We start from the raw sequence: 23119 nt of genomic DNA, 5'->3' as shown, positions 1-23119 counted from the left end.
TAAAAAGCTAAATTACCATATTGAATCTGAAAATGATCATAATATGTGACCTTTAAATAGAAATGTGTCAAACGTACTTTATCAGATTCTCAGATATTATATATTAGGGGAAAAAAAGTATTTGGTTCCTTTACTATCAAACTTGCAGGTGGAGTACTGAAAGGCATTGAAGGAGTCCGACTGGCTGTCTGAGCTGATGACATCGGAGCCGCTGGCGCTTGCAGGCGACGTCCATTCAGAGGGAACCCCCGGGTCATCGATGGGTCGGGGATCGTCTGAGGCCCGGAACCCTGGACTATGACCCGCCTCCAGGAGCTCCGGCAGGTCCCTGGGAATCTCCAGGCTTCCCGGGCTGCTGCCACGGCGACCCTGTGTACCCAGGAAAGGGGTAGGGGTATAAAACAGGGATTGTTTAAGCTTCTTCCAAAACTTCATTGTCAATCTTTAAAGCTACAGTATAGTGGGTAACTTCTGTCGCCCCCATGAGGAATTCTGAGTTATTACAACAACACAGTCAGTGTGTCAGTGTATCCACATGAGGTTAATCTTAGGGAATTCTTGTGCCATTGTCGGAGGCACAATACAGTGTTTTGTGGAGCTGATAGGATTAATCAACCTTGTGTCAACTCGTTTGGCAATGGTTTAAATGTAACCAAAATGTATTTAAATTACTAAGTTACGCACTATAGCCTGTGAGTGTGTGTGTGTGTGTGTGTGTGTGTGTATGAGTGTATGTGCGTCACACTCACTGCCGTTCCTTTGGTCCTCAGCCTCTCTTGTATGAACTCGTCCATGAGGTCAGAGAAGTTTGGGTTGGTGCTTCCTACGTCAGTGGAGACTGGACGAGCCTTCTGGACCACCTCCTCTTTGTTGACTGGAGGCAGACGGAGAGGCAGATATAGGATGACAGCGCACACACAGAAATGAAGGGGAGATGTTGAAAAATATAAAGAGAAAACACACACACACACACACACCCACACATACAGTGATAGACAGGGACAGATCCACACCCACACAAACAGCTCACAGACACAAAACTCAATAATGAAGTCTGAATTGCTGAACACTAAAGTATAATATATGTACTATTTTACATTATTTGTAATTTAGTTCCTTTCAATTTCAAATACAAAAGCGCTCATATATTAAAATAAGATGTCACTATATCCATACAACAAACTGAAGCGTCTCTCTCTAAACTGTAAGAGCAGTCTTGATGTGTATGTACTGTGGGCCCCAAAGTTAGCAAAAAAAAAATAATTATAAAACAAAATAAAGCCACAACACAGCAGGCAAACCCACCAGAAAAAGCAATGCAGGAGGAGTTATTATTTCACACCATGCACAGAGAGCGTTTCATCCTGTTAGGTCCACCCAGGCAGCATATCATTAGTGCAGCTACTGTATGTTACTATGAGTTATGTTGCCGTTAGCTTGGTAGCAATGACAGCGGTCGGTGTGAGTTTGTGAGCTCGGAGCGCAAAGAGGATCTATACCAAAGATGAGAGTAAATATGCTGCCAGCTGAATTAACAAACTCATTTATTTTTATCCCTGAGAGTAGTGGCTGATTAAGCCTGGCTCCATCCACAGCCCAATGGCAGGACTATGATCATTACTCAACTTTAAAGAATCAAATGTATTTACTCTGCTGCCACCTAGCTAAGGAAAATTTCACTTTGATGCACAATTTCCCTTTAGGATTTATGAGTGGAACACTGCACTGCTGTCCCAGATATGGTCACTTGTGCAACAAAGGAGAAAGTTTCAAATCACAGAGGTCTTGTGCAATCATTTCTAATCTGCATAGAAGAAAGAGCATGTCACCACGTTGATCATACAGAGGGAGCTGAAGTAGAAGAACAAACCGAACTAACACAGCCCAGAATTTGAGTGTTGCTCGGGTTAACTCGGCTAACTCTTCATATACATTAACATCTATCAATACTCACTTATAATGAGTACGTTATTTGCATAGCTCTTAGCCTACTAATTATATTATAAATACCATTAATATAGCTGTGTCTACACACTACAGACTATTAGACTGTGATGGTTATTTGCCATGACATCACCAAAAACAATGACGACAGGAGTGTGATTATGTATAGATATATGTTGGCCTGAAAAAATACTTGCAAGCCTACGTATATACAACATATTTTTCACACTGGACTACCGCATAGAAGGGTTGGTGTTGAAGTAGCTCTATAGAAATTCTTAGCTGTGATGTTAGCAGTTATATATCACATAGCCCCACACCTCACCTCCGCAATCGGTGCACTGAATATTTGCATGTTCTGAGCATTGGCATATCTGTCAATCGGCCTGTCAGTGAAGACTTTGGTGAAATTGGTGCATGGCTTCCTTTCACAGATGCTGGTTGTGAAAGATCATTCTAACCACGGACATGCAAATGTTTAGCGCTGTGATCTGTTAAGTTTTGTTGAAGAGCTTTTAAATCCCTGACAGATGGCTCCACCTGTGTTCATTGAACAAGGATTATACATAACCATCAGCAGTCATAGAGCTTAAGTAGTTGAACACACAGCATGACAAACATGGCAAATAAGATCAGGTTTTAGTCTGCACCGAGTTCCAGATGACTGGGGTTGACTAAACTTGCCTTAGATGTAAAAGTGAAGTAGCTGTCAATAGTTAATTCCTTGAAGAGAATTGACTATCATTTCAAGATAATATGGGCCTCTTCTGTATTATCATAAGTGGCAAATTCCAAACATTTGGCACAAAGGAAGACAAACACATAGACGATTAGTATGTACTATTTGTCTCAAGTTGTCAAGCAACGTGCCTGAGGAAGACAGACAGAGATAGAATGTGGCTGTGCAACAGTATTTCCACATCAAGACCGATTCAGGCGACGAATCGCTGATGAATCGAACATCTTAACCTTAAGACAAAATCATTTTAACCCAGTTCTACAGTCTGTTGCGCCAATGAATAGATAAATTGTATTGTACAGCTGATTCAAATGTGCACTTTACCAATCATGTTTGATATTCTCTTGGGGCAGTGTACAAGGCAAATCCAGAACCACTGGGGATTGTTGTGAAAGTGCACAGCCCTTGTCCACCATTCAAGTCCCATGATTATCAAGCTGGCCATCTCACATAAGGTATTGTGCTGCATTCTAGTGGCCTGAGGATGAACTACAGCAATATGTTTACTTCTATGTATTAATGCAGCTTTTACTATTGCTCTTCTTAAACAATTAACATCAATCTCAACTTTCATACCTACACACGCACACACGTGTAAAGTGTGCTTTCTTTTAAGCTGCCATTTTATCTCTCTACAGGCAGTTGTGCTTTTGTGTTTGTTTCCTCCTGTGCAGCTGAAGAGGGGCCGGAGTCCGAGGAGGTCACATGCAACATCGAGGAGAGGGAGGAGGTGGAGGAGAAGAAGAGGGGAAAGAAGGAAAGGAAGTTAAAAAAAAGTCCCAAAGCCCTTAGAAGAAAGAAGATGGGTAGAGTAGGGAGGGGGCTCCCGAGGCAGAGGAACAGGAGTGAAGGTATGAGGGGAGGGAGGGGGGTCCTGGAGAGGAGGCAGGCTGGAGGAGGGGCTACGTTCAAGAGGAAACACATCAACAGGGAGCTTTGAATTTCAGTCCAGCAGCAAGATGATGAGTGTCAGCCAAAAAAAATATATATCATTCCATGATAACAAAGTTAAAAACAGCCAAAAAGAAAAAAGAGAGTTGTCGGTGTTTGTGTTGTTGTGAGTACTTGTCTTTCCAAAATGTTGCTGTATCTGTGGTGTCCTTTGTGAGCGCTTGGCTCTTTGCGATCCCTCACCTGGCGCCGGCGTCTTGCGTCCAAAGTAGCCCAGGACGTGTGAGTAGAGGTCTCTGAGCGAGGCGTCCCCCATGGCGGCCCGGGACTGCCGCTGTGGCGATGAGCCCTGGGAGGAGCCCTGACCTCGGGGCCGGGGTTTGGAGGACAGCGCGTGCACCACACTCTTATACACTCCGCCCAGCAGAGCCCCCTGGTGGTGCCGCGCTGCACTGCTGCTGCCGGGCTCCTGGGAGCGGGACCGGGACGCTCGAGATCGCAAGGCCGAACGTCCCAACCGGCCACGCACCCCCGACGACACGGAGCTGCTGGGTAAGGCCTCTGGGTGAGCCTCAGAGGCCTGGCTGGACCCCACACAGGAGCCAGGGTGTTGTTTGTCCTTGTCCCCTGCGCTACCCGCCCTGTTGTCCAGGCTTACGACAACCGCTGCGTTCCCTGCTCCGCTGTTATCCGTAACGGAGGTGAGTTTCTCATGCCCCCCTGCTCTATGGCCGATCCCAGCCACTGAGGCAAACTTACCTGCGCTGCCCGTTCCTTGCTTTGCCCCTGACCCCGGCCCAGTTCCAGGTCTCTCCCCGGCCGAATGGCTGTGTGTGTGGAAGTGACTGAGGCGGCGCAGCCTGGCCTTCCAGTGGGCCTCTTTGCTCTCCAGGGGGTTGTGGAACTGGACCGACTCGGTGGAAGGACGGAAGCTGACGTGAGCAGCACCAGAATGGAGCCTCTTGTTGGCAATACGGGACATTTTGGATTTGGTCGATTCTGAAGTTTGGGGATTTTGATTTGACTCTGTGCTCGACTCGAACGTGGTATTCTCTGGTCTGATTAAACCTGCAGCTGAATCTTTGTCGTCCTGTGTCTCCTCTCCCATTTCCCTCAACACATCACATTTCCCTTCCCTTCCTGTGCTACCCGCTGCCCTCTTTTCCCTTTCTAAGCTAGCACTGCCCCTAACGGGTGATGGCCACTCACACTGCAGCTCCAGGCACTCGTAGATGCTCCGCTGCTCTGCTTCGTTCTCCTCTGTTGAATCCACACTGCTATGTCTCACGGCTTTACTTACCTGCCTGTCCTCTCTCACCACCTGCTTTGCCTCTCCCGCCTGTCCAGTGCATTCTACTAGTGTTCTTGCTACCCCTGATTGCACGCTAGGTACGGGGAAAGGTGCAACGCTGTTTTCTAGAGCTTGACCGGGACTATCTCTCTCTCCTCCTTTTTGAGTGAGGTAGTCCCTAATGGAGGAGAACAAATCGTCCTCCTCCGCCCCGGGAACTAGTTCCCCTTCTTCCCTGTCGATTTCCTTTTCGGACGAACAGTTGAAGGCAGAATCCCAGTCACTTACCCAATCGGAACTAGAACCTTGGCCTCGAGAGCCAACCTGCTGCCAGCACTGGTCTTGAACTGTACTATTATGATCCTGTCCCTCTGGGGACGAGGACATGACACCATTGACACCATTGGAGAAGTTAAGAGGAGGGGTGGGAGAAGGGGAGGTGGGGGGGTGTGGGAGCGCCTGAGCCGATTGGCTGTTGGCGGACAGTGAGGAATTAGCTGTGGTGTGTTGGTGGTGGGGGGTGTCAGGGACCGCAGTGGGATCCCTCTGGGGGTCTTCACCTTTGACCCGCTCGGCGATGAAGGGCTCCATGATGTCAGAGGCGCTGCTGCTCCGGGCCAGGGAGGGGGGAGGAGCCTCCAGGTCACTAGCCCCGCCCTGGAAGAGCTCAGAGCAGGAAGTGGGAGGGGCCTCGTCGCTCTGGGAGGAGTGACGCATCCTGGAGGGGCGGGACGTCAGAGTGATGGGCGGGTCCTCAAGGTCTGGTGATCAGGGGGGAGACGAGGGAGAGGGGAGTGAGGTTAGTCAGGAGGGGGGTAACATATACATACATGCACACACACTTTTAATTTGATTGGAAAAAAAAATCCCTCAAATTTGTTTTTTAATTGTTACTCATTTATCATATTTCCTTATTTGTGCGTAGAGGAGCGAGTGCTACAGCAATCTAATATATAGTCTTCAATCACGTCACCAAAGCATGGTCATTAGTAGACATCAAATTGGGATGTGGATCTTAACACCTAATCTGTTTGTATAAACAGTAGAAGCTGATAAACTCCTGTCTGTCTAGGTGCCACATGGATATAGTTAATGCTGGCTGAGACAGTTAATTATCATCAACCTCAACCAGAAAACACTGTTTGCCAAGGAAATACATTGTAGGAACATCAGTATTATGAAATACCCCTCCTCTTCAAATGTCTGCCTTAACAATACTCACAAATTGAGATCGTGTAGGAGTGAGGTCATTCTAATAACTGACTTGTGGTTACATGAGTAACAGATATCCTTTGAATAGACAGATTGTGTCCAGCAGGCAAAGTTAGAACAGAAATAGCATGAACTGGCTCCTTGTTGATAGATGTTAACCTCAGTCACGTTTCATTTCCTCCTTCATGCTGACATGTGTTATGTTCCTGTGGCACAATATATACAGGGTTTTTCCTGCATTCAAAAAATGTTGGCGCCCGCCAAAGGAATTTTAGCGCCCGCCAAAGGAAAATCCTCAGCGCCAAAGTGTTTTTTTTTTTTATATATATAGATAAATAAATAAAAATCTACTTAAAACGGCTCCAAATGTGTTTCCATTTCCGCGCCATTCCAGTCATATTACTTGCAATCTCAGTTGTAAAAAAATAAATCAGGTCGGGGATAATCGTTATTAAACTATCATTGTTCCGCTCGCCGGGGCATGCAGGCTTATAAATGCAGCGCACCCTTTCAGTCGTGAGCTCCGCTCGGCCCCTCCCTTACCTGAGTTTAGCTATCGGCTCGTCCAGAGTAGGAGGGAGATGTTGCGCATTGCCGGGTGTTTTGAAAAACTTCTAGATGACGAGAATAAAGGTAAAACTAATTGTGTTGTCTGAAAACACTTCAGACTCACAACAGACTAAAATAATGTGCAAGATTTGTCACACGCGAGTAACGTGACATACGCGACCGAGAGAGAGAGACAGAGAGAGAGAAAGAAAAGTGATATACGACCTGATCTGCACCTCTAAACATACCGACCAATTTGTTTATTCACTTTAAGTCGAATCATAGTGGTCTATGACCAAGCAATCAATGAATAAAAACACAGGAAGTTTAAAGCTCCTTGACTCCTGCCACCACAACTGTCAACACTACAATGCAACTGCCTATCCAGCCAGCTCCATGACATAAATAAATCATGCCCTTACATTCAATGCTAGCAAAAGACGTGCCCTATCAACACCATTTACAACTGGTTATTTTTATTTTGACATATTTTTTTTTAATTATTAAAAATATGTTTCACTTATTTAGCCTATTTCTATTCTCCCTGTTTTCAGTTCAATTAGGCCTTTGTTTAAAGTCCAAAGTCATGGTGTTATTAGAAAAAAACCTTGTTAAAAGTAAAATAAATGCATAATGTTCTTAAATCAATGATTAACTGTCTTTAATAATCGTGATAACACAATGTGATTACTCAAAATAATCATGATTATGATTTTTTCATAATCGAGCAGCCCTACCTTCTTCCATGGTTTAGAACAATTAGAAACAATTAAAGTATTAGGCCTAAATAGGTAGGCCTAGTCATTATTAGTATTTTGACTTCATATATAGGTTGTTTATTGTGATTTCATAAGCGTCAGTGAGCTCCACCCCTCTTAAAATACACAAACCGTTTGCCTTTACTGTCGCGACCCCAAAAAAAGTCGGTCGCGTACTGACCCCCCAAAGGCCCATTCTGAGCCAGGAAAAACCCTGTATATATAGAGCCGCAATCATCTACAAGAGACTTCCACAAGAAGACACACACCAAACGTAAACACGCAAGTAAACGACAAGCAAAAAAACACATGAAAGTAATTCAAACAGAATACGATGAAGCAAAATCATCACCACTGCCTACAGAAAAGAATTGGAAGAGTCAAATGAGATGCCACCGTAAGACATCTCACTCAACTACAGTGATAGGGAGGTTAACAGGAAGGGCATGGACACAGAGGGGAAGTAAGTGGTTGTAACAGTGCATGCTGCATGCTGCATGCTGAAGAGCTAAATACATGGCAGAGGGACATGCTATTGTGTTCATATAGACAGGAATGAAGTAAGTTGGTAAAAGATGCATTTTTGCAGGCAAGCAGACAAGAAAAGGGGTAGGTCAAGTGTCATGCAAGCATTTAAACAGAAACAGATATACATAAGCCTAACCAGTAAAAAGGCTGCTATTCTAGACAAAATGCATATGCACCATCTCATGTAATAATGAATGACAGTAAGCATAACCAGGAGGATCAAGGTTTAAGGAGTTTAGAGTATTAACTGTACAGTGTGGAATATCAAGAGTATTTAGCGGCAGATAGTGGTATGGCTTCCTCGCGTTCGGAGTATTTACTGAAGCTATGGTGGCCTTCAAGGTCAATAAGGCAGTTACTAAAGATGGCATCATCCAACAGGTGCATTTCCAGGGGACGCCCACTACTATATATGAAAATGCATAAGGTCGTTAAGCCTGTCCGTTCTATGCTACTGTAGTAACATGGCGGCGCACCCCACTTGTATGTAGATAGTAAAGGCTTTTTCTAAAAATGGCGATTCCCGCCACCTGTGTCATGGTTGTTGTGTCCTTGGGCAAGACACTTCACCCACCTTGCCCGGTGTGAATGTGTATGACTGCTGTATGTTTGAGGTGGTGGTCGGAGAGGCCGTAGGCGCTGACTGGCAGCCACGCTTCCGTCAGTCTGCCCCAGGGCAGCTGTGGCTACTATCGTAGTTTACCACCACCAGTATGACTGTGTGTGAATGAATGGAACCTGGAACCCTGTAAAGGGCTTTGAGTGCCTTGAAAAGCGCTACATAAATGCAATCCATTATAAATAAAACATACTTATGAATATAACATTCCATTCAAGTATGTTCTGAAAAATGCCAATTAATGCTACACACTGTACCAAAAAGACAACAGGGCAACCCGGAAAAATAACTGCATTCACCAAATGTTCTCTATTTACAAAACGTCACATGCAAAAATGGAAAGCAATTCTGATCAGAATTTCATATTCTGATAATGCGTCTTTGACGTTCAAACATGTCTCAAGATCACACTGCTCATCCCGGGACAGACACGGAATGCCTGTATGATGGAGCACATGCAAACGCTTGCTTAAGTAACGGCAAATGGACGGTGACGATGAGACGAGACAAGACGACGGGCATAAAAAAAGTTTCAGTTTCTGACAGACGTACAGAGAAGTAACGTATCCAGGCAGGCAGGCAGGCAGGCAGGAAGTGCGAAGAGTGTGTACCTGCCAGCTGGTCGGCAAGGGGGGGAAGTAAAGGGTGGTGGTGGAGGAGGACAGGAAGAGGTGGGGCCAGAGTGGGAGCACTCTTAGCACTGCGGATAAAGGCTGAGGACAGCAGAGAGTCTCCAGTAGAACAGCTACGCAGGGCTGAAGAGGTGGCAAGAACAGGTGGAAGGTAGGCAGAACAAAGGGGGAAAGAGAGTGAGAGATAGAACAGAGAATGTGATAAAAGATGAGAGAAAGAGGGAAAAGGGTGGTATTGTTCAAGTTAGGTAGAGGTAGATAGATAAAGAGTAGAGAGAGGGCGTAAAAAGTTTGAATGGAGCAAATAGAAAATAGGGAGTAGGGGTAGAGAGTATAGAGCAAGCATAGGAAGATAGGTTGGTGAAAAAGACAAGAAAACCGACAGGCGACAGGACAGAGTGGGAAATGGGAAGTTTACAGTGGTGGACAGAGAGGGAAAGAGACAGGGAAAGTGAAGGAGGAGTGAGACAGGGTTAGCTCTGGAGGGTAGACAGTGAGAGAGTGAGAGGCTGATGGCAGCTTGGCATTCTGTACTGCTCAAATCTCATCTTAAGGACATGATACATAGCTTAACTTACAGTAAACGGCTACATGAGGATGTCTGCCAGTTTGACTAAGTCTATGGTTTTTTTTTCATTTCCAAGTGCAGATGGAATGTCACGTAAAATGTGCAGCAAAAACAACTCCATACCAGAGTGTTGGCTAGAATGTTGCGAACTTCCTTCTCAAAGGGAGGTTTTACAAGTGGTGCTACAGCAGGTAAAATGCAGCTTGTAGGCCCAGAGAAGCTGCTGGGATTTTTGATATCAGGCTATGTTAACACAATTACCTTAAACTAAACTGTATCATTGTCTACCTCATTCTGTTATACATGCATCTTGGGACAATTGGAGCACAACATACTCTATTAAAAAGTGAGAAATGGGAATTAAGTTACATTTAATAAAGTGTATTGTGAGTTTGAGAGAGCATGTGCATGAGTCTTCATTATCTGGTTCATCTGGTCTTACACTGTGGTGTTTTGATCATTTCTTTTCACTCTGATGGCCACAGCTGAAGGCTTTGCATAAAAGGAGGACGAATGACAGTAAGCATATGACACAGCAGCTTCCTGTCAGACAGAAAGACAAGCCAGAAAGGGGGGATAGAAGGGGACATTTGTAACTCACAGAGCCTAGGAGGAGGAGCGTGGTTAGGGTGGATATATACTGACCTACAGTCTTCTGGCGGACCATGATCCTGGCCTTCTCGATGCCCGGGGAGCCAGCAGTGGTGGCGCTGCGTTGCCGCATGGCTGCTGCCTGGCCTGGCTGGTCTCTGCTCCAGCCTTTAGAGAAGGAACGGTCCACTATCTGCCTCTGGCCCTCTGAACCTATGCCTGGGGGGGAGATAGGACGGTTCAGGACGTATGATACCTCTGTCTGGAACTACACACATGATATCATCTATAACTGCATTCTGTGGTTTATGTATTATTTGCACTTTATATTCATACTGCACTCTATTGATCCCCCAGAACTATATGCATTTTAATAATGGACTGAATATGTTAACTATGATGATCAACTGCATTCTGTGTCTTATGTATTATTTTTTATAACGCTGCTATAACGATGCTAAACTACATTTCGTTGTACTGGTTGTCATTACCTGTGCAATGACAATAAAGTAGAATCTAATCTAATCTAATCTAATATAATCTAACGAAAATTTCTTGTAAAGTTGTGATACACATTTCTATTCTCTGATTTATATTGTGCACTTTTTGTATCGTCAATCTTGCATTTGAATTGTGATTGTAAGAATTGTAGAGAGTGTATTCACTGCATCTTAAGATATGAAACCACGGGTTCTGTTGTGTATGTGGATTGTAACTATATTCCATTGTTGCAAGTAGGCTCCAGACTACATGATGTCTGTCTGTATTTCAGATCCGCTGGCACGGAGTTCTGCTGCATGATTTTTTTATATATATAAAAAAGGAAAAAGGGACCAACCTTTCCCTTTGTGTTTCTTCTGCTTTTGTTCACTGAGCTTGTCCAGAGGCAGCTCATTCAGATCAACACTGTACAGGTTCCTGGCCAACACCTACGACGCAAAGACATACACAGTGCTGTTAAGACTTTTCATTGTTATGTAATGATACTAGTTAAGATGGCATAAACATAACTGTTGTGATTTTAAACAAGCAGTTAAAGCAAAGAGCTGTTTTTTTTTCCAGATGCCAAAGGAAAATTTAAAATTGGCTTCAACATAATCCAGTCACATTCACATTAATGTCAGAGCACAGGAGAAACATAATGAAAGCGAAGCCACAAATGATCATGTCATGGAAACAGCAAATAAACGTGTGCCATCCTCATCAGTCCTCTAATGCTCTAATGACCATTATCAGCAACTCAATTGAAAATCAGATGACTCATTTGAATAAAAAAAATAATAAAAGCTAACTGTTCATCTTTCAGGTCAAGACAGTCACAACTCTGTTGAAGTCAGTCATTCCAGTTAAAACATTACAAGGAACAGGGGCGCCCTTAGCTCCGGGTTCGATTCCAGCCCGCGGCCGTTCTCTGCATGTCACTCCCCTCTCTGCCCTATTTCAACTCTGTCTCTACACTTTCAATAAAGCATAAAAATGCCAAAAAATTATCTTAAAAAAAAAAAAAAAAAATTGAACTGATTCACATTCATACACTGTAGATATAATACTGGTGATTTAAATAACTCAATGCGGTACCTTGGTGAGGGTCTCCATGGTGAGGGACCACTCGGTGACCAGCTCGTCCCAGCAGGTGAGAGAGGAGAGGACACAGAGGAGGTCGTCCCACAGCTCTCTGCTGATGTAGACGTTTAAGTTCCCCTTGATCCAGGCCACTATCAGCGTCTGGGAACAAAGAAGGGAATGGAATTAGATTTTATTTTTTAAAGTTCTCAACTCATCAAAACCAAATATCAGTAAGCTAGTCGGCTTTATACCCATAACTGTTCAGTTTGATATAGTGATAATTGTAAATATACCTGAAAGATGGGTCCAGCCAGTCTGCCTGACAGTGTGTTGAGTTTCTTGCCCTGGGGCATGATGGATGGAGGCCTTTTCATCACCGACTCGGTCACCCTCAGCAGAACCAGTAAGATCTGCTCCCTACAAAACACATACATTGAAAAAGGAAGCAAATATAATGGAACCTTAAATGCATCTATAGTGTCTCCCAGTCCAGAGAAACAGGTGTGATTAATGGATGTATCTGGTGTCTGTTCATTGTTGTTGTTTTTTGTTTTTTTTACCATGTTTTCTGGTCCATGGTCTCGTGCATGACGAGGCTGCGGTAGATGTTCAGGACTCTCTTGCACATGTCAACGTGCTCCTCTAAAAGGATCTTGATGTCGTTGGCCGGCTCCATGAGGAAAACGTTGGAAGAGTGTGTGATAAATACCTGACAAGAACACAAGAAGGTTGGGATGTAAAATGTCTCCAAAAACCATTTCTAAAAAAGGACAAGTTGAAGTAGGAGCAGTATAAAAAGAAACAGAAATATAGTTGTGTGCGTATGGATGGAATGGACAGTCACATACTTTAGTTAGTGTCAGGACCATACCTGTAGTGTAGTTTGAACTCCTGCATGAACGCTGTACTCCAGCAATTCACTGTCAACCGACTTGTTCATTCCCTGAGGAAGAGAGAAAATACACACGCACAATTCGTTTCTATTCCATCATCTTCGGTGGCCTTGAGTGATTTTTGTGGTAAAAAGAAAAAATGCTTTAAAAGAAGGAAAATCTCCTAGGAAACAGAATCGTACTAGGTCACTGTAACCTCTCAATATGTGAGGCTGCCGTAACCTTTGACCTCCAAAATCTAAATCACCCTGGAGTCAAGTTTGGAAGTCATAAAAAGTTATAAATGTAATTGGTTTGGCTGAATACTGTAGCAAAATATTAAAGTAGCACATTGGTGCAGCACAGCCCAGAATACAAATCTTCCATACCTAGGATAATATGAAAAGTAAATGAAAAATGTTCTCTCAATTTGTAAGTGGACTGGCTCAGCTCAATCATTACATAAAAACCTGCTCACACATGGCACACTTTCATTATAATCATTAAAAGGAATGAACTACTGACTCCAGCTACTGCCTCACCTCATCGTCCTTGTCTCCGAGCTGGGAGCCTGAATCCAGACTGCCGCCCGTTGCTATGGGGTACGGGCCCTCGTCTGGCTCCTTCATGAACACTGGCCTGTCCTCCATAGCGATCCACTCCTGGTAAACACGCACCACTTTACGGATCGCCGCAGCCTCGCACATGGGAAGGAGGAACGCCTAGAATGGTAGGGACATATATAAACATTTAAAGCCTCTGCAAACCTGGTCTAACATATTAAAAATCAATATTGGGTGTCTCAATAAACTGATTGAAAAAATTAATGTTCATAAATGTTATAAAACTTAGTAATAAAATAAATAAAATTACTTTCTAGACCGTTTGACAGGACTGTGTGGGCGTGTCCGTATCAAACGGTCTCCATGGCAGCAGTCATTGTTTTTATTGAACGATCGTGCAGAGAACTGCTGTGATTGGTACAACATACCATTTGTGTAATAAGAACCAGAGCACAGACAGCCTCATCTAAAGCAAATTTCTGTAGGAAAGTTTCTCAAACTTAACTTAATTTTTCATTTGGATTGGTAAATATGCCTAAGTATCAGATGCGTACTATCAAGCAACTAACTCCCCAAGTTACATAGGAAGAAGGGTTTTGTGGATTTGGGTTTACATTGGCTTCAACATACATTCATATTACACAACATATACTGTATTGTTGTTATTTTTATTGAAAGTATCCCCCAAGGGAAGCATTTCTTTTCCATGTACAATCTTGTAGTTGGAAATAACAAAAGCATAACAAAAGCAAAAGTTGGATTTATGATACATACAATCTAATATTTAGAAAATACCACCTGGATCCATTCCTAATGCAGACATAAGCTTACATCAATGTAGTAGTCACCTGTCTGAAGATCTCAGTGATGAAGTTGACGTTGGTCCTGGAGTTGGTCAGTACTCTCCTCACCACCTCCATGTCTGTCAGCTGCTCTTCATCTATGGAGCAGAGTGATGAGGAGCTGGGCTCTCTCTCTGTCAGTGTGGATGTGTTGGAGTGGCTTTGTTCTGGCTCTGCCCCGGTCCCCAGACCTCCAGACAGGCCCAGGCTGCTCCCACCTGGTCCAGACAGGGACACGCTGCCGTCCAGGTGGCTGTCCGACCGCATCCCGCCTCCACCGCTGTCCTCTGAGCTGCCTCCAGAGCGGGCTGCTAGGCCGGCTGCTGCTCGCTGCAGGTCAACATAAGAGTTAAACAATGCGGTAAGAGAATAAACCAATAGAAATCAGAAGAAATTGTCCCAGATGGATAAAGATAGTTCCTGAACAACATTGTTCTATCCATTTCAGTTATAATCTGGTGTAATGGAACATTTCATAATATTGAATGTCCTTTTTCAACAATACTTCAATAACTATTAACAATACAATCAATATGTTATGCTTCTCTAAAGTGATTATTTCCTGTTTTCCAATAATATATACAATTATGTATACAATTTAAAACCCTGAATAGGTTTAAGGTCTTGGGCCTTGTTGTTCGACAAAACACATCATCTAGATTCTAGAACATCTTTCATTATTTTCTTACATTTTATAGAAAGAATAAGAATGGATTAATCAAGAAAATCTTTATGAAAAATGTGTAAGTTCCAGTCCTTTATATTCCCACCTCAGGGTTTCCTAATAAAGTAGGCTACAAGGAACTTTCCAGTGGCTTGAAACAGACTTGGCCTTCTATTGCTAAATGTGTATGTGTGTACCTGTATGTTCTTGGGGACGTTCTCTCCCTCTGTCCCAGGGATCTGTGTTTGTGCGTTGGGCCGCGGCTCCAGCCAGAAGGACACCAGCCAGCGGATGAAGATGACTCGCGCCTGGAGGAAGCTCTCCTTGGTGCAGTACACCGTCTCACCGCCATCTTGCTCCCGGCGCACCACACTGTAGTACGGCTTAGGACGCATGGGAGGCACGTCTGCAGGGAAAGAGGGAAAATCTCAATTGATGGGGGTCAATAATACAACATTTATTATTCAATGTGTTCCTATGGATTATCGGTAGACTATAAAAAAAAAAGAAACTGACCCAGTATCGGGTTGTAGAGGCTGGTTTCCGTGGCAAAGTTGGGGAAGATGTGAGGAAGGTAAAACTTCCTGAAGTGGCCAAAGAGGAAGCTGAAGCCACGTTCATGGTTCTCTTTACAACGCCACTCGAGAGACTTGGCCTGGTGGACATAAAAACACACACAAAGACAAACAAGCTCCTGTTACAATGATATCATTACACACACACACAATATCGGGGTCAAGCGGAGAAGAGCACCATTGTTTAAGGTTGAGTGTGACTGCATGTACAGTGTGTTTGCTTGAAGAGCAAGAAGAGGAAATACAGGAACCAACAAAGTGTGTATGTGAGTTAGTGATATCAGGAAGAGATTAGATTCAACTATCAGGTTTCCTTCATGATCATGTCAGCAACTGACAGACCTAAAACCTGCTTCCTCAATATGTTCATTTGTTGTGGAATTAAGAGAGAATCACAGTGTGAAAGTGCAAAGAAATGAGTGTTAGAGGTGTTAGTAAGAAGGGATGAGTATACCTGGTTTACCATGTATTTCAGCAGAGCTTCTAGAAAGTAAGCAGTGAGGTCCTCCTGGTTCTTGTCACCTGACTGGGGAGGAACCAATGGGGTGATCTCTTCTGGGGTAACCTGAGCTGTAAGGGAGGTTGAGATGGGATTTTTTAATAGTAACATTAATGCAATTCTGGAAAATATTAGGTCATGTACGAAATTCCAAATCCTATCCTAGACATTCTATGGAGTGAGGTGAATGGATTGTTTTTAATGACTTTAATAGCTAGGGCTAGGTATCATTGACCCTTAGGTTTGATCAGCTACTTGGTATTTTTACATTTTATCAATCAATAAAACTGTAATTAAGCATAAATCAAACTTAATTCCTTCAGAAGTCCACTGCAGCTACTACAAAATATAAAAGCAAATAGAAAGACAATGTAATCTATACAATGAATCAGCGGCAATAGTTTTCAGTGCAAAATGAAAAGGTGCAAGTCACTATGTCAGGCTCACTGATGCATGTTGTAACCTAATGTATTTTTCATGGATGCCTCAACACAGCCAATCTCCAGCAATTTTAGATATTTGCACATCAAGCATGCTGCATGCTTATTGGCTCACTGACGTTAATGAGTTCAACCCCTTAGGTATTGAAATTTGGTATTGACCTACGAGACATTTTTTTCAATACTCTTTGCTATGGAGGCATTTCAGTCGGTGCCAAAAATCTGAATTCAATTCAAAGCCCTAATCATAGCTGAATGTTGAGCCATTTATCAATGCAACCCCACTGTGCGTGTGATAGTGTCTGTCTCTTGTGCTCACTCTCTGTCAACGTCAGCGGCGGGTTGATGAGAGTGTCCAGGGTGCGTGGGGTCCCGTGGCAGAGAGGAGCCGGGAAGCCTGGAATCAGACAGGCGAACATGCAGAGCTGCTCGCGCTCTGCGTTACTCTGCAGCGCCTGCATCCACAGCAGGAACAAACGCACGCCTTCACGCCGGATCTACAGTGGACATGACAACCCGGTAGGAGAGGTATTAAGAGTTGAGCAATACAACTGGAATTAAAAGGTCAACTATTATGCAAGATGCACTTTTTCCATGTATTTTCAACATTATTATGGGATACTCCAAAATGATGAAAAAAAACAACTCTCTCCACCTCCACTTTTCTGCAAACCTGTGTCCAGATTTCTCTCCCCTTATAATGTCATAAGGGGAGAAGCCACACCCCCCCCACACTCCCCTCCTCCAACTTAACTTCCTCCACCTGTGATAAGCACAACCCCAGACCAACGGTTAGAGTCATGGCCAGTCAGAGCAGACATGGCCATTTGGAAGGCAGGTCTTAAAGAGACAGGCTCTAAAACAGATCGTTTTAGCCAACAGGTAAAAAGAGGAGATTTATCAGTGGCACTGTGAGAACTATGAAGGTTTTTTTGGACACTACAAAAAATAGTCCAAGAAGAACCCCACATTACCATTTTGAACCTGAAAATTAGCACAATATGTGACCTTGTGTTTGACCTACTACTCTAGCGGACATTTTTCCTAATAATTTACAAGATAAGAGAAAAGTAGAGATGGGAGTAGAGGAGGCTGGAAATGAGCTCTTGTGCCCAGACGGGAGGATAAGGCTCTAGGGGCTTTGAGTGACGGCTTGCCACAGAGCTACCAGCCAATCAGAGCTGTACCTTCAGAGAGTTCCCAGTGTGCAACAGCTTCTTGAGGATCAACCCTGAGAGAGAGAGAAAGACATAAATATAACTGTATGTTATGCAGCACTGACAACACTAAAAATACATTATTTAAAAAAATTTAATTAAATCTGACAAACTACAGCAGTTGATAAGCCCATCAGTTTGACTACCTCAATGCACTGATGTAACATACTGTACATGTAGGATGACAGCTGCCGTGCATTCTTCTCTTTGCAATGTTTTGATGCAGCTAGGTCTGTGACATTATACATGGAATAATCTATCACGTGAGCTGCGTCTCCACTGCTCTAAACTGGTTCAACTTGATTCAGCAACGGTTCAATGACAGTTTGCTGGGACGAGCTGATCTGCTGTGCTGCACCCGAGTATAAGATCAACCGTCACATGTGTCTGAGGGTGAAGGGACCGGAGTGAGCATAGTTACCGATGCTGTGGAACTGCCATCGGCTCTGGATCCTCTCTGGCAGGAGCTGGAGGATTTTCTGGAGGAAGAAAAAGATTAAGATATTGAGAAAAAAACTCAAACAATGTGTCATATTATATTTGGCGTTTCAACTCATTTGGATGAACGACAAATTGTTAATATATCATGCTAAACTATCCCATTTGTCTAGATAACAATTTATGATTGATATTTCACCAGTTGACTGGTCATTCACTGGATTTAGACAATTTAATGGTGATGGAAAAAAACTGATATATGAATACAGTTAAGACAGTATGACATTTATAACTAATCAATAATTGTATCAACTGTATTGGACTGGGTTACTTACTTTTTAACAAGCACTTATCAGGGAAAACCTATATTAAGCACATTCTTTTATCCAACTACTTAGTGGACTTATGCTATGCCCAGCCTTGTTCTGAATTTAAAGTGTGTGAAGGGCCAAACAGGGGTCAGTCACACATACATACTGTCTGGGCTATCTTATCCTGGCTACTCCCAGTGAGTGTTGCTAAATGCCTGTGGTCTTGGTCTGGAGTCAATACCAGCTGATGCTGTGGTACCGACCAGAGAGAGAGAGAGTGTATGAAATCACAAACGCTTGAGTGATTTAGTTCCACATAATGTCAGAGCTCCATTCTGTAGTCAAGTTGCATCAAGCAATTTAGTAAGGGTTTTCTCCCTTCTATCTAGATTTCTATTATAATTCTAGGCTCGTCACAACAACTAGAGACTTTAGGTCTTACCAAAGCTTTGTCTATCCAGTATGGGATGGTTATCGCTAAAAAAATGATTCTTAAGGTTTGGAATAAGGAGATAGCACCCTGCTTCTATATGTGTCTCATGGAGTTCTCTATAGTACTATATATGGAGAAAATCAATTATGAGATCTCAGGGAAAGCAGAACCATTTAAACAGATATGGCAGCCTTTCCTGGACTATATATCAGCGCTGAAGTGACCTTCATCACACCTTTTTGACTTCATTTTTCATTATTAAACAATATGATTTGTTACCTCAAAGATGAAGAGGATCGAGTCCAGCTCCTCCCTCTGAGACTTGTGACCTGAAACACACAGACTAGATTGAGAGAAAGCACGGTGCTTTGGCTGAATAGCAGTGAATGAGGCATTGCTTTATTCCTAACCTGGGGAAAAGCTGACCAATCAGAGCTCATGGTTATTGCTGGGCCCTGGACGTTGCCTTACCTTTTTGCTTGAGGCCGACCTCGATGGTGACAAAGTTCTCAAAGAAGACATAGTAGATGTGGGAGTAGTTCAGGTCGAAGAACTGTTTCAGCTCAGACGGCTCTGCGTTTTCTGTGGAATGAGAGGGGATATGAGGCTGAGAATTCACTGAAAATAGAACACATACACTTACTTTGGAGGTGAACGCCAGAGGTTAACTCAGAACTGTCCACAAACTCACACATCTTATGTTTATACAACATTGACATCTCCGTTGCCAGCCCCCATTTGTACATCTCAGCCTGACCCAGAAATGTCCCTCTGTGTTCTCTCATAGCTGTATTCAGTCAGAAAAACTAAATGAAATGGACAATTTAACAAGTTCTTTTTTTTGGGTCTAAATATTTTAGCCATAGAAGTCTAAAGACATCCACAAACCCTGTGAGTGAAGACCACACAGATCACACTTTTCATCACAGGAAGTATATTTGAGTAATGCCAGCTCACTGCAGCATCTGGGTTGTTCTCTAAACACAGTGTAGAAAAGGGTCACACAGCTACAGCTTAAGATACAATGTTTTAGTGTTTAAAAGGATAGTGAATAGGACTGAATCTCTGCCTCAACACCACTGACTGTCTTTGAGAAAGAGACTTACTGACTCAGCCACAACTTGGATAACACATGCACTCATACTGCGGATACAACCAGCACTATAGTTCAGGGGGCAAAAAAATTGAAAGAAAATACAGAAGCATTTAAGACATTTAGACTATGCACAGACACACAGAAGATCCTCTGGTGATAGGCTCTGGGTTTGTTTATATGAACTCTGCCACACACACACACACACACACACACACACACACACACACACACACACACACACACACACACACACACACACACACACACACACACACACACACACACACACACACACACACACACACACACACACACACACACACACACACACACACACACACACACACACACACACACACACACACACACTGAGGCTGTCTGTGTTCTGTGCCATAGTGGTTGCCCTTGTAAGGTCTTGGTGGTCCAGCTGGCTAGTTTTCTATATTTTCCTCTGGGAACTGACATCTTTATCACAACAACATTTACCACCATCTTATTGCCTCCGCCATCTCATGAGCTGATGTACAGACTCATTTGGAGTCCATGATGACCGGAGCTACATTTACGTACTTTTTCAACATCTCATTCAACAGGTGTGAACCAGTGATCTATACAATCACCTGCGTTACTCTGGAGATTTCCATAATGGTGTAGCTTTTGTTTGTTTTTCTTTGGTGGACCACAACTGTAACCTAAATCAAGAACATGTAATTTTAAAGTTTTTCAAAAAGTTCCTTGAGGGAGGAAAAGAAAGACCTTTTTTTCTGTCTGACTTTTATTTCTAATAATGGAAGTAAATTCTGACCCTTAAATGTGATAAGGAGATGGCATTCCAGTCACTAAATGATAATGCACTGAGCTACATAGCTTGCAAACACAATATTACATAATTCACGATGATTGAAAGGTTGGCTAGATTATGAACCCTTTATATAAATACAATATATATAGTCAAGGATTAGTGGCTATCCTGAACCCGACTGTAGGAGACAGCTATATGTGTTTTGGTTTGGCATCAACAACAGAGCTGGGGAGCGGTTACTAACCAAGCTGATTGCATCAAAGGGATCGCAAACTAAGTGATGAAATAACTTCTCGTTTAACCATTTTTTTTTCACATCAGGTATAGACTTGTCAATTACAAAACATAAGATAAAAATGACCCGACACTCGCAGTTCACCCTCCCTCTATTTCCCAAACCGGCAAAGGTAAACATTTCTCAGGGGAGGGTCTTCTATTGGAGTAAAGGAAACTGGTCAGTGGTCATTAGAGTAGGTTTTCATGAACATGACGGCTACACAAACATATTCGAGAAACATGGACAAAGCATTCTTCTTGATGTGAGATGTATTTTTTTTACAGTCACGTGCACTGTGCAGTTTCAGGGGAGGGAGATTTGTTTACATTTGCAGAGCCTGCAGTTAGTCCCAAAACATATTTCACTACATGGAATTCTTCGTATTGAATAATTATTATATTATCATAAATTAAAAGCAAATGACTTGGGGGCACCTGGAACAAAAGGTAAGACTAGAATACGTTTGTCAACAAAACTGTGGGCCCTGCTGCAATGAACAACAGTGAAACATTAACTTTTCAGGTAGCTTTTTTAACTTCAAACAGTGTTCCAGGGATCCAATTGTTACATAATGCACCTTTAAACTGCTTGCTGTCTAAAGTGGCATTGCTTTTAGTTCCCACTCGTCAGTGCTGCCACTAATAGTGCCCATTGTTGTGCATTTTTTTTAAGTGCTGTACTGGCACTGTCAACTATAAAACTGCTGTATTTAGCTATTGTTCAGCTGTCTGAGAATTCCTCCGCAAACAGTGTGAGTGCAAGTGTGTTTCTTGTGTTCCTCTTCCCTGCGATTGTTATCAAGGTTTGTTTGTGTTCCCCAAAGAGCACAGGGAGGGGCACACCTCTCTTTCTCTCTTGCGCACACACACACACACACACACACACACACACACACACACACACACACACACACACACACACACACACACACACACACACACAGCTCTTACAATAGAAACAGGAAGTTGAGCTACTGTACAGGGACACAGAGAGGAAATAGTAGAGGCGGTTTCCCTCTCCGGTCAGTGTGTGTGGGTGTGTGAAAGCAAGTGTGAGTGTGTGTGTGTGTGTATGGGTGTGTGCGTTAATGCAAGATACACACAAGCACAGGCCCTCTCCACCACTGCCATCCTCCCACACTTTCAAAACACACTGCTGTTGGTCTTTTGTTGCAATATGTCTTAACACCTGTTAAAAACAAAACCGTCAGCAATTTCTGACACACAGGTCTTTGTCCTGCACTCAGTCAGACACACCCCTGCAGAAATCACAACAACCTGACTAGCAGCGTGTAGCATCGCTGTGATTACACTGGGAGCAGTCACCTTCATAACATGTGTCCTCCTCGCACAGTAGTAAAACTATTAAATACGATTCTCCTCCATGCAGGGACCAAAGTCAAACTCTATTATAATGAAAAGCTGACACTGTTACTGAATTGCTACTTACTCATACCATATCTTTAAATCCTGGTCTAAATCTACATTCTGTTGACAGCGCATACAGCCAGTCTCCTCACCTTTAAACATCTACTTTTAGCTTGTGTACAAAAGGGTCATTACTGCCCATCATAGTCATTCTAAAAGGGGAAACACAAAACAAATCTAAAATTATAAATGATGTCATTTTTAAAAGGCTGCTTCTCTGTTTACATGAGAGTGGACTTTAAATGTCGTGATTTTCGAGATGAGTTTGGTGTGGCATTGCTTAAAAGCACAGATTGGTGGTAGATGGTATGTACCTGTTAACTGTTTCATAATGACTTTTTAACTTACCTATGACTATTCTGAGATGTTTGAGCCTCGTCAACACGTCCTTCTTTGGGTCCAACACTTTCTGTGTTGATTTTTTAACGTCCCCATGAGGCTTTTTGGAGAACATTCCTGGGGCAGGAGACACACGAATGCGACGGTAGACAGCAGGGAGGAGCTAGCCCTGTAGCCACTTAGACAGCCGCAGCTAGCGATAATCTTCAAAGTAAAACGAAAAACCGTCGCTCCTGGATCATTTATTGACGCTGCGCCGAGGAATAGCGGCTGCAAGGAGTACGTCAATGGGGAAATTGAGACCGAAAAGGCGCATTCTGTTTAAACTACGACAAAAATATGAAAAAATGTAGAGAGGCAAACCATCCATCCATCGCGCCTCCCTGCCACAACAGTCCACAGCTTGAAGGCTCAACTAGCTGCTCGAGCTAGCGCT

At 43.2% G+C, this 23119-nt stretch overlaps 1 protein-coding gene across 5 annotated transcripts in view; it reads right to left on the bottom strand.

The window, feature by feature from the left end:
- ralgapa1 (Ral GTPase activating protein catalytic subunit alpha 1) overlaps positions 1–23067 on the bottom strand; it is a 63980-nt gene extending 40913 nt beyond the window's left edge. For 2 of the 5 annotated variants that reach the window (XM_080043056.1, XM_080043058.1), the window contains exons 1-20: positions 22693–23067; positions 19214–19324; positions 19022–19071; positions 17982–18039; positions 17531–17574; positions 16663–16840; positions 15859–15974; positions 15346–15484; positions 15027–15235; positions 14172–14495; positions 13303–13482; positions 12760–12831; positions 12449–12597; positions 12182–12305; positions 11901–12047; positions 11161–11251; positions 10377–10541; positions 3818–5626; positions 750–874; positions 135–369 (exon numbers count right to left, since the gene is read on the bottom strand). In XM_080043056.1, the coding sequence (XP_079899182.1) occupies positions 135–369; positions 750–874; positions 3818–5626; positions 10377–10541; positions 11161–11251; positions 11901–12047; positions 12182–12305; positions 12449–12597; positions 12760–12831; positions 13303–13482; positions 14172–14495; positions 15027–15235; positions 15346–15484; positions 15859–15974; positions 16663–16840; positions 17531–17574; positions 17982–18039; positions 19022–19071; positions 19214–19324; positions 22693–22798 (4432 nt within the window). In that variant the 5' untranslated portion in view covers positions 22799–23067. The remainder of the gene's footprint in view (positions 1–134; positions 370–749; positions 875–3817; positions 5627–10376; positions 10542–11160; positions 11252–11900; positions 12048–12181; positions 12306–12448; positions 12598–12759; positions 12832–13302; positions 13483–14171; positions 14496–15026; positions 15236–15345; positions 15485–15858; positions 15975–16662; positions 16841–17530; positions 17575–17981; positions 18040–19021; positions 19072–19213; positions 19325–22692) is intronic. The other 3 variants (XM_080043059.1, XM_080043057.1, XM_080043060.1) reach the window with 3 other exon arrangements.
- Positions 23068–23119: the final 52 nt, after the last annotated feature.

Source organism: Ammodytes marinus, assembly GCF_949987685.1.
Source record: "Ammodytes marinus genome assembly, chromosome: 15".
NCBI lineage: Eukaryota > Metazoa > Chordata > Actinopteri > Uranoscopiformes > Ammodytidae > Ammodytes > Ammodytes marinus.
This window is presented reverse-complemented; position numbering and strand designations above follow the sequence as displayed.